The following is a 12,677-nucleotide window of genomic DNA, read 5'->3' on the forward strand; positions in this document are numbered from 1 at the left end:
CCTGACCCCCCTCCCGTGAGAGCAGATCGTCTCGGTAGGGAAGACGACGTGAAGGGCAGATGGACAAGTCTAGAAGGTCTGGGTACCACGTCCTCCGGGCCCATGCCGGAGCAATGAGGATCATCCGGGAACCGAACCTCCGTAACCTCCGCAGCACCTGCGGGATGACAGGGACAGGAAGAAACACATACAGCAGTGGGAATGACCACTCCACCACAAATGCGTCTCCTAAGGCTCCTTTTGGAGGAAATTCCCGCGAGCAAAACCTTTCGCACTTCCGGTTGACACTGGAGGCGAAAAGATCCACTTAAGGGGTCCCCCAAAGGGCAAAGATCTCCAGGAGAATCTCCTGAGCCAGCTCCCACTCGTGAGAGATCGAGCTCTGCCTGCTCAGAGCGTCCGCCGTCTCGTTGTCGTCTCCGGCCAGATGAACAGCCGAGATCGAAACTTCCTGCTGGATGGCCCAGAATTCGAGCTGCATCGTCTCCCTGCACAGCGGAAGTGACCCTGCCCCCCCTTTTTGTTGAGGTAGTGCATGGCCACTGTGTTGTCCGTTAGAATCAGGACACTCTTTCTGCGCACAGGTGGCAGAAAAGCCTTCAGGGCTAGCCTGACGGCCCTCAGCTCCAACAGATTGATATGGAGTCTGGACTCCGACAGAGACCAACGACCGCTGACTGTCAACTCGTTGGCATGAGCTCCCCATCCCGTGAGGGATGCGTCCGTCACGATCGTCACCTCTGGCCAGGGCAGCCAAAATGGGGCCCCCTTCATCAGATTGCCCTCGACTGCCCACCACAGAAGGTCCCGGGCTACCAAGGACAGCACCTGAACAGGGTCCAACAGCCTGCCGAAGGACTGAGACCACTGGAGCTTGAGTGCCCACTGCAAAGATCTCATCCGCAGACAAGCCTCTAGCACCAGAACAATGCACGATGCCATGAGGCCGAGCAGTCTCAAGAACTCCGACGCTGGGAGATTCTGGGCAAACAAACTTGTGCACCATCTGCTGAATGTGAAGAGCCCTCACCTGAGGAGGAAAACACTTCCCCAGGGACGTGTCGAGCACTGCACCGATGTACTGGAGCCGCTGTGTTGGTGTCAAATGGGACTTCTTTAAATTGAGGGAGAAGCCCAGCCTGTGAAGGGAGTGGCAGGTGACGGACAGATGATCCAGGACTTGCTCGGGAGAGCTCCCCCTGATCAACCAATCGTCCAGGTAGAGGTAGACGTGAATCCCCCCTTTCCTGAGATGCGCTGCCACCACCACCATGAGCTTGGTGAAAACCCTCGGGGCGGAGGTCAATCCTAACGGCAGGACCCTAAACTGAAAGTGCGAGTCGCCAACCGCGAACCTCAGGTACTTCTTGTGCTTGGGATGCATCGACACATTGGTGTCTCTCAACCTCAAGGATGCTTACTTCAACCAATCCTGAAGTTGAAGGGCCTGGAGGACTTGAGAAAGAGTCAGCATCTTGAACTTGTCCTTCCTGAGGAGTTTGTTCAAACCCCCGTCTTTCTTTGAAATCAAAAAATAAGGGGAATACCATCCCTTGTTCCTCTCTGCTACAGGCAACAGTTCTATGGCGCCTTTCTCCAGCAGGGCTTGAATTTCCTGCGCAAGGAGCGGATCCGGACTCTTCAAAGAGAGACTCCCTGGTGGATTGTCGTCAGGCCTCTGCCGAAAAGGAAGCCAGTAGCCGTGGGTTATGATCTCCAGAACCCACACATCTGAAGTAATGGCTTGCCACTCTACAAGATGCTGCGCCAGCCTTCCCCCAACCGCCGAACCATGGGACCAGGCCTCATGACAGAGTGGTAGCGGCTGCGGCGTTGCCCGAGGGCAAAGAGGCAACTGCCCGAGTGGCCTTGGCACCTCGGGTACCTTTATTTCCACCTCTGGCACTATTACGATGGCCTCTTTGACTGCTAGCTCCCCTCGCTTTACTGAAGGACGAGTGATAGCGAAAGGAACCTCCCCTCCATTGCTGTCCCCTAGGACGAAAAGGCAGAGGTTGGCGAACTGCAGCGCCCATCTACTTTGCTGCAGCTTTGGAGGTCTGCAACCTCTCAAGGCTCTCGTCAGCCTTGCTGCCAAAAAGGTGGTCACCGTCCAAGGGCATGTTGAGGAGCCGGGACTACACATCAGGAGCGAACCCAGACTTTCGCAACCACGCAAACCTGCGCATTATGGTGCTCGCCGCCATGGACCGGCTGACAATCTGCCAAGTCCAAACCCGACTGAACGGCCTCACACATGGCATCCTTGCCATCCTGGACCATAGCAAGGAAACCATCCCGTTCGTCCCCTTCGGGAATATGATCAGCCGCTAATGCAACACAGTTCCACAGAGTGTGTGTGAAATGAGACAAGGCACATATGGAGTTGGTCGCCTGAAGCGCCATACCCCCCGAAGAAAACACTTTCTTCGCCCAGCCGTCAAAACGTTTGTCGTCCCTATCCGGAGGGATGGTAGGATACGACGCCTGCTTTGCCGGGGCCGTAGCCGCCTGCACCACCAAACTCTCCGGAGTGGGGTGCCTAGACAAGTAGCAGGGGTCGCTACTGGCTGGACGGTATTTTCGCGACAAAGACTTGCCCACTGCCGGGAGACTCCAGAGCAGTCCAAGCCGCCACCACCCTTCTCTGCAGAGCCATATGAAAAGGCAAAACCGGGTCAGTGGGTGGACCGAGATCAAGGATGTCCGTAAGATCATCCTGAACGAACTCCCCTGGGGGAGCTGACCAACCCAAGTACTCGGTAACCCGAGACATAAGGCGCTGATATGAAGAATCGGCATGAGTGCCATGCTCCGGACTACAAAACTCCACCTCCGGAGAGGTGTACAGTCCACTGGTATCATGCAGCGACTGCCGCAGGTCATCAAAGTGGCTATGGCCCGAGATAAGGTCATTGGGAACCGTAACCGGAACCAAGCCGCCATCAGAGCCTTCATCACCCTCAGCAATGTACTCCAGGCTGGGAGAGGAAGATCTCTGGGGAGTCATCCGTCGAAAGCCCCGCAGACCTCGACTTCCGGGGCTTAGACACCCGGCCTACCAACAGCTTCTTCTTGCTTTCCCGCAAGGCCTTTGCCATGAGCGACTGGCAGTCGACAGTCGTCTGTATCGTGGGCCTCCCCGAGGCACCAGAGGCAGGCGTTGTGCGAGTCCGTGACCGACATCTTGGACCCACAGTCCCTGCAGTTCTTGAAGCCCAGACGCGGGGTTGAAGATGAAAGACATCGCCACGAACAGGTCTTCACAACAAACCGAACAGGTTCAACAAACTGAGAATTGAAAACAGCAAACTCCGAGTCGAGGCGTACCGAGATTTACGAAGTGAACACGTTCACGGAAAAAACGTAACTGAGGCTATGGGCGTCGTGCGTCCTACTTATCACATCGGGTGACGTCGGCCGTCGTCCTCGGGGACGGCGCATCGACGCAGGCGCCAAAGATTTTCCGAAGCAGCACAGCTGTGGACATTACCGGTCATAGATATGGAATACGTCGGAGGACCCAATCCCCTCGAAGAAAAGATTCTGTGAGTGTGAAAAAAGGTTCCCACTCACTGAGGTACACAGAAAAATAATCCACCAATAAAGAAAAAAGCCTGGGGTTGACAAGTCAGGAAGATTTATCATTACTATGAACATCTTACCTAACAATATGTCCTCCTGGACAACCAGCCTCTGCACACATACCCATCCTGAATACACAATTCCTTGGTCAATCACCCACATCGAGTACAAGTGAGCACAACAAGTTATTTGTATACCGCTTATCTGAACAGGTTACAAGCTGTAGCCCCACCTGCGGATCACTCACTTCTTGCCTTCTCAACCGTCCATGACACGTCTCTGGTTTCACGCTCCCTTCCAAATAAACAGACTCTCCTCCATACATTCCATGATGTTGACAGCACTGTATTTGTGTGCCTTACTTTTAAGTCACAATACAGTATTTGCCAATCTGCAGTCCCCACCAGGCCAAACAAGAAAATCCAGGAAAGCATAATTTGTAAATAGCAAAGGATCCAGACCATAAATTCAGCACCAAATGTAAAACATATGACACCTGAAGGCACAGCCTTGGCACGGTCCTCTTAGCAGAAAGGATTATGTTCAAGACATTGAAAGACAATCCTCATTCCTTATATCTCAGCCAGCAAGCATGAAGGTTGCAACTGCAGAAGCTAGGTTTGAGGACCTGACCGTCCGACTAGGAGAACTGGGCCACCCACACCAGAAGGCACCAAGTAGGACAGATGGTCATGTCCAGAAGCACTGGGTGACAATGCGACCCATAACTACCTCATACATAACATCCAGAAAATAATCTCTAATAGACCCACCAGAACGAGGAATGTCAACTGTCTGACCATACCCAAATACAAGCTCACCACCATTGGTGGCAACAGCTTCCCGGTAAAGGCAGCTAAATTCTGGAACTCTCTGCCACAAGATTTGAGATCCGACCAACCCAAAATACACTTTAGGAAAAATGTAATAAAAGATATTATGACTACCGACCCCTAGTCTCCCAGGACCCGTCTCAGATCTGTCCGCTACTGAAGAGACTTATACCGGAAGACCACGTGTATTCTAACCTAGTCTCATCATGAAATACAGAGGGCACCACCCTCGCAACCTGTATTATTGTACATGGTTTACTGTTTTACCTTTGTAATTACATAGGCCTTTTTAGCTTCTTAGTTTTTGCTCTTATTTGTTCATTCTGTATATTCTGTAAACATGTAATTATTGTATCCAGTGTATTTTTTGCAATTTTGTAAGCCTTGCATTTTCATATGGCTGCGCCCGTTTACTCACGAGTCTGGTGCGCAGAACAAATGAACAAACAAACAAGTACTCCGGGCCCAGTCAAGAGCAATCAGGATCATGGACCAGAACATTTGCTGTTTCTGATAAACCAGTGGAATGACCGGAATCATCAGAATTGCAGAGGAGAGTGCAAAGTTACACTTGTCAATCTGTGGAACCCCAGATCCCTTTGCTGGGAAATTCCTTGCAGCAAAACTTGAGTCTTGTTGACACTAGTGCAGGCAGAGAGGTTCAACTGAGGGATGCATCAAATATCGTAGCTCTTTTCCAGAACTTCCTTGCAGAGCTCCAACTCATGTAATACGGACACCTGTCTGCTCAAGACATCTACATCAATGTTCTCCTTCTGGTAAGGAGGCAGCAGACAATGCGCTCCAGAACCTCAATTGCATTGCTTGCCTGCACAATGCGGCAAGCCTACACCTATTTGCTTGTTGAAGTAACGTATGTCCACTGCGTTGCCAGTCAAGATATGGTTCCTTGCCTCTGCAGGATACCCCAGTCTTCAGAGAGGTGCCCTTAATAATGGTGTCAAAAAGGCTCTTCCCTCATCACACAGTCCCGCAGGGCACACCAAAGAAGGTCCTGTTTGAGAACTGAACACACCATCATGTCACCCTGAAATAAGGAACACGAAGCCGCCACTAGAGCACCTCATGGTCAACCGGCCTTCTAGCACCACGATAATGCAGAATGACAGGAGGCCTAGAAGATGCAGAAAGCCACAGGCTGGACACTGAACAAATTTGAAGTGTACTGTTTGCAAGATTTTCACCACCCAGCCCTTGTGCCCCAAAGGGTGTCCAGAACCACCCCTATTGGAAGGGGCAACACGGGACTTCCTGAATTTCAGTGAGAAGCCAAAGCTGTGCAGAAGCTGATGGGATGCAAGCTTCAATGAGCCAGTCATCCCGGAAGGGAAGGGCATAAGGTTGCACCCTCCCAAGTTATATAGCCACCACAGAAACTTCCTATTTAACGTAGGGCCCACCCACCCCAGGGCCCACCCACCCCCACAGGGGGTGCAGTGTAGGACTGTTAATTGGCTGACCGTCAAAACGTTGGGCAAAGGATAGAACATTCTGCAAGGGATGACTCCTAGAAAAAGGATTCAGTTTATGGGCAGCTAACCCTAAGGACTTGGCCACCAAGGCTTTAAGCTTCTCCAATGACTCGTCAGCCTTGTACCGAATACGGCTGTCTCCATCACAAGGCAAGTCAAGCAGCTTGGCCTGGACACCCATCACTAACCCAGATATTACTATCCAAGAGTGTCTAAATATGATGGGAATCTTACCCATGAGTCCAGCTAATCGGCCTAGTCCATGCCTGGCTGAAGGATTTAACGTGTGGCTATTGACCAAAGAGGCGAAGCCTGCTTCCAAATATGCACAGGGAAAATCTGCAGCCTTAAATCATATTCCATAATGTTTGGGTTGAACTGGACCAGGGCGCGGGTGGCATTTGCAGCCCTTTAAGCAGCTAACTTGCAACCCAAGGCATCCAGCATTTTGCTCTCCATGTCTGGCACAAAATGAAAGTCTTACTTTGCCCTAGGTCGCCAAGCTCTCAGGCATGGGGTGCGTGGATAGAAAACCTGGTTCCGTAGGAGTTTGGTGATATTATGCTGGCAAGATCCAGGTCCATAGCAAGTCTAAGTGCAGGTTTCATCCACAATGACAGGAGAGAGGGAGAGGGAGAGAGATGTGTAGGGGAGGGGGAGGTGTGTGTGTAGGAGCGGGGGTGTGTGTGTGTAGGAGCGGGGGTGTGTGTGGTGTGTGTGTGTAGGAGCAGGGGGGGGGTTGGAGTGGGAGAAACGCTGGATTAAAACATTTTGAAAAGCCCATTGAGGGGTTGGTGCCAGATACATGAAGTGAGGCCTCTATGCCTAAAGGAAGGAGCCACACGGCACCAAAAGGGAGTCGATTACTTCAGGTCGTCCTGTTGTACGACAACATGGGCAACTGAGGCTGCATTATCTCTGACAAGGTAGGAGAGAGATCTTTAGATACCTTGCAGCATGCTCAGTGTTAGATCGTGTGAGCAAATGCAGCCCAGTCTATTAAAATGTTTTGCAAGAACATTTGGTCGGTACTCCGGTACCAACTCTGCTGGCTAACTACTGAATTGTTGGTAACCACGGAATGCAGGATTGCCATAGGCAAGGAAGTGGACAGGGGTAGCAAAGGTCTAGACACCAAGAAAAAAGGTAAGATGTCCCAAAGGGATAGGTGTGTTTTGCAGCTATCCAGTTCCCTTCAAACACCACCTTAGAATAGATAAATGCTCTGGAAACCGCTCATATGGGGGAGGGAGTGGGTGCACATTAATATGAATGTATTCTTGGTCTTCAAATGATTTGGAAACCCAAGCTGGACCAAAGTGCATTAGAACAACTCCATTACTGTGGGGGAGAGAGACAAGGTGAAAAAAACAGGAATATACAAAAATAAAATGCTACTCCATTTCACTCCATGTATGAGCTTCTCAATTACTGGAAAACTGAGTGAATGCATGGAGAATATGAGAACTTTCTAGCAGTAGATGTGTCAGAAAATTGTGTTAATTTATCTCAACCCATGCTTGACCCACACAAAGTTTGACGTCAAGTTGTACCATTGGGAATCTGCTCGAGCTGCTGCCGGAAGTGGTCTGTATGAAGTCCAGAATAACTGAACTGGAAGAGATTCTCCAGCTCTGAAAGGTGCTGAGCCTGCATATCTCCATTGCCCACATCAAGCAGCAGAAGGTCTTGTAGCTGGTCCGACATGTCGAGTGACCCATCCCTTTTCTTTTTCCTGAAATAGGAGCAATAGAGGACATTAGATTAGACTAGTAAACATTTCAGTCAATTGAAAGGAGCAAGTCCAGGACCTGGCCAGATCCGCACACTACAACTAAACATGAGGAAATGCCATCAGAAACTGCAGACTGTACCAAAGCAAGCATTGTCAGATAACACCCAAACACAGTGTTTGATTGAATGGGTAGTAGCAACATTTGGGTCAAATCTTCTAGATCCTTGGATGTAAGACGATTGCTGTGCGCATAAAGATATCTTACCATTCACTATAGGCAGTACCAAAATGATGAAATGGGAGCCTGCACATCAATTTCCAGAAACCATAGGAGCAAAGTGGACTGAATAAAGTTTTCCATTGTCAACAACATTGTTTTATAATAGGTATTCTTGATTTTAAGGACCCCCCTTGAAGGAACTGCACGTAAAGGAAAATGGGTCATTGGGGGACTTGGAAGAGGTTGATTAAGCTTGTGCTCCGACAACAGAGCTGATCTTCAAATGGCAGTGGAGTTTGCACTCTATCACACAATTCATAAAGAAAACAGAAAGCCATTACAGAGATCCAAGTCAGGAAAAATCAAATGCAAAGCACAAGGTTAAAATGGACATATACACATAGTTCCTAAGTAACAAGTAGTTAGCAGGTTTAACAATGTTATATTACGTTAAAAGCATTTATATAGTGTACGATCACCCAAGGACACCTTGGCGCTCGGACATAGATGAAACTGCAACACGCTCATAACCTAAAATGGCAGTGTCTTCAAAGAGCAACGAAACAGCAGATGGTTCGCCATACTCCTAAGTGCAGCAGGAAGGTTGTTCCATAATTTGCTGGCCGCAACAGCAAAGGCACGCCCACCAATGCGAAATTTAGGAACCACAACTAAACTTGTACTCTGAACAAAGAATGCCGAACATAAGGCACAAACTTCTCTTGAAGAAAGTCAGCCCCTTGATTATGGTATGTCCGGTGGACTAGGCAAAAGGGATTTAAACTGGATCCTTTTATCCGCCGGGAGCCAGTGAAGTCGACGCAACACTTGACGAAGGAGGGTACCATATGGAGAAGAGGTAGCAACCCGCGCTGCAAGGTTCTGCAACAGCTGCAGCCAATGTATCAGACCCTTAGGCTGGGCAAGATATAAACCACTGCAGCAGTCTGATCGACTAGTAACTAATGCGGCCACCACCAAGGTCTCAAAGTGGGCAGCAGAAATGGCAAAACCTTGAACTGGAAGCGACCTGTCCCGCAGACGGCACTGACCTGGGGAGCCATCAACAGTGAGGAAGATACACACCCAGATTTTTTACCAAAGTCTCCAGTATCAGAATGACCCAAGAACGACAGTCAGCAAGAAGTCCAAAATGCAGAATCAAGGACAGATCCTACCACCTGAACCTCTGTCTTGTCACCATTCAGCTTGAACAAATTGTTGCCCATCCAGCACTTCACAGCAGCCAGGCAGCCTCACAAGCACAATGACACCCAAGCCCGGTCCAGATCTAAACGGACCAAGATCTGGGCGTCGTCGGCATACGAATAGCACCGAAAGCCATGAGCGCAACAAACCCACAAGATGTTAAACAATGAGGACAGCACAGCGGCACACCACACGACAGAGTGAAATAAGGACTGAAAAGGAGGAAGAGACATTCATTGGCCCCTACAAGTCAGGAAAGAAGAAAACCAGGCCAGGACGGGACCAGACAGACCAGCTTAGGCCCAGAGGGAGAGCAGGATGGAGTGATCGACAGTATCAAATGCTGCAGAGAGATTTAAAAGTATAAGGGCACCCACTGCACCCGATCAACCAACTTGGCCAAATCGTCCACAACAGACAAAAGCACACTCAGTGACACGTCCCGGCCGGAACCCAAACTGAAAGGGGTCAAGAAAAGATGAAGTTTCCAAGAAAGCAAACATGCAAGCAAGGATTCAAGCAGTTTCATAAGAAATGGAAGGAGAGATGAAGAACGAAAATGTGCAAACACCAAAGGTTTTTTGAGCAGAGCAATAACCAATCCCTGTTTTAGCTCTCCAGGAATAGAGCCTGATTGACATGCGCTGTTCACAGCACTGGTGTCCCAAGAAATCATGCCATGCTAGACCAATGCATAAAGATTGCACAACGATAAAACACATTAAAGAAATGGTCACCCACCTACCCTGTACTTTTTCTCCATGTATTATCACTACAACCGCTCGGCACGCAGTGATTATAAGCAGGTTTCATATGGTGCATCACGTACATTTCAATGCACCCATCACTGGGATCCACCCATGTTTGTCAGTTTTAATGCCCTGGCAGCACAGACCAGAGCAACTGCACCTATTGGTGATGTCTGTAACTGTCAGAGCAAGATTTAAGCATAATACATTTATGCAGTCATGTGTCACCATGGAAACAGTACTCTCGGGCAATACACAACTACACAGACTTTTCCCGTTTTCACTTTAAAATTTGCGCGTCTTTGTTCTGTGCTGTAAACCTTTTTCTATGTCTTTGTGAAACTACAACTTTCTAGAACATTCACTACAGTGTTTGAAATTATGTTACCGATGAGCAATGTTTTCCAAACAAAAGCATTCATGCATCTCTAGACATCGGTTTAAACCATTCACAACAATGAAAGTATGTTCTGCTGCCGTGTTCGCATACATCTTAATAACTTTGCAATAATTTTATTTTACATCCATGATTGAAAAAGGATTATTACCCATAGTATTGTGGAATCGTCTCATGCATTTTCTTCACATATCCCTCTTTGCTTGTTGGTTGAACAGTTGGATTACCATTATTATAAGTTGTGCAAATACATGTTTTAACTATACGTTTGAAGCCAATGCATGTTTTATCGATACTTTTTTCAACAGGTCACTTCTGTGGGATGTCTTCGCCTTTATAGCTTCTCTCTAATCCATTTAAAATTTGCAGTAGCAGGGCTGCATGGTTCATGCTCACTCTACAGAGATGAAGAATTGGAAGCAAGACAAAGTCAATCACTACAAGAGTAAGACCGGGACATGGAGGACAATGTTCCAGAGCAGTAGAATGGAAGATGTTTCCACTTGGTATCCAATCCATTGCTTTGAACAGATGTCCAAATTAGATGAAAACACTGGTTGTGAGAATCTCAAATGTAGGGACTCGCTGAAGTCTATCCTCCACAGTGCATTACATAGCAAAGTTACGCATTCAGTTCTTTGAATGGTGATGCATGTACTTCAGGGAACGTTTCATCTGTGGGTTCTCACTAGTGAGTGTACCAGTAAATGATTGCACAGATTAGTCAAGTATCACTATTTGAACCATTACTGTACTTCACCAGCCAGACACAATGCATTCTTTTCAATGTGATGTCACTAGTAGTTGACTTCATCCAGTCAACCATCTATCATCTCCTGTAATATGAATAGATCTGTCTTTAATATGTATTTTTTATAATTTTGACGAGATTTGGCAGGGTTTTCACAATGACAATCTAATGTGCTCACTGGTCACTACAATCGTGTCGCACACTTTCCTATATCAACTCGTTAAGGTACAGTTTCAGATTCTACGAAAACCAGGCATGAAAGGGCTTGAAGTTACCCCTGCGTGCATCGCACATGCTATCTGCTATGAGTTACACAGGTCAATGCATCAGCTTTTGAAGCATCCAAGATATTTGAAGAGCTTTGAATAGGTTATTGTGCATTTGTATATCGCCTTATATATACCATTGGTATGACCTAAAAACGCTGTGGGTTGAACGCCCTTGGGACCATAGTCCAGGTCAGTGGCGAGAGTACTGTAGTATTTAGTGCTTGGGTGCACTCAGTAGGTGTGCAGCCAGTGCGGTTTGCGCAGCATGTAGCTGCATTCTAATGCTAGGCGCAGTACAGTAGTTGTGAGAGATCAGTGGAATGTGTACAGCAAGGTAGTTGGCCTCCAAGTCTGCATTCTGGCAGCGGTGGAGCCTGGGTATGTGATGTGTACAGCTATTTTCCGTGGGGTATAACTGCGCTCTAAAGACTGTTGAGGTGTTCTTGGAGTAGTTTAAGTATGTGTACAGCTAGGCCGAATTGATCGATGGGTATAGATGAGTTCTATTGTTTGTTGGTGTAAAGGAGGGAAAGAGCATATTGGTATGAGTGTAGCCCGTGAGCTCATTAGGTCTGTCCTGGTGGTTCGGGGTATGGATCTCAGAAAAATTGCCAGACTAGTGCAAAATATGTTGCGACTACCCGGTTAGAGGGTCCTTGTTTCTGAAGCTCGGTTGTGTGTATATTTTTTATTTAAATAAAACAATTAAATAATTGAATGCCAAATGGTCAATCACTGGGCACGTGGCTATTCAAATATTTAATTTTATTCATGCGTCATTTTGTTATTCCTCAACTTAGAACAAAGTTGAAAAACATGCAAGGTAACTAGCTGACAATAAAAAAAGCTAACCATGTGTTATGCAAGTGATATTATGGCCCATGAGGTAATTTCATTAATTAAAAACTAGAATCAACTGCAGTATATTTGAAGAAAAAATCTGTACACCAAAGACCTTAAAAATGATCAAACGGTCAAAGTTTTCACCATTTCACACTATCAAAACGGTCAATTAAACAAAGTGTGCATATATTATCTGGTTGACGTTTTGATTGCAAACAATACATACTCAGTGTCATGATCCCCGTCAGTGGGAATAGCCCTCATTCAGGCTAGGCAGAGAACATTAGACAAACCAGCAGGTCAAAGCTGGGTGTTAGCCTGGCACACAGGGCATTTACATCATTCTCAGAATACACTTCTATAGACTTGAGATGTTTTACAGAAATTCCATAAACTTCTAAGTTGTGCACGTTCCATTCATATTGCAGAGGGAGCCATTTAAGTCCCGCCTCCACTGGAATGCGCGCTTTGCGTCTGCTCCGCTGACAGCAGTTAACGCTACCAGCGTTTCTCCTCACAGAACCTGTAAAAGGAAATAGAGACATTAGTTTTACAGTAAACTACAGAGTTCAATACGTTTTTAGAAAGGAGTT

At 47.5% G+C, this 12,677-nt stretch overlaps 1 protein-coding gene across 2 annotated transcripts in view; it reads right to left on the minus strand.

Moving 5' to 3' along the window:
• Positions 1-12,677, minus strand: part of ESPL1 (extra spindle pole bodies like 1, separase) — a 1,025,090-nt gene that overhangs the window by 361,098 nt on the left and 651,315 nt on the right. For both annotated transcript variants that reach the window (XM_069653328.1, XM_069653326.1), the window contains one exon: positions 7,465-7,646. In XM_069653328.1, the coding sequence (XP_069509429.1) occupies positions 7,465-7,646 (182 nt within the window). The remainder of the gene's footprint in view (positions 1-7,464; positions 7,647-12,677) is intronic.

This window comes from Ambystoma mexicanum, chromosome 3q, assembly GCF_040938575.1.
Source record: "Ambystoma mexicanum isolate Mex_15411 chromosome 3q, UKY_AmexF1_1, whole genome shotgun sequence".
Taxonomy (NCBI): domain Eukaryota; kingdom Metazoa; phylum Chordata; class Amphibia; order Caudata; family Ambystomatidae; genus Ambystoma; species Ambystoma mexicanum.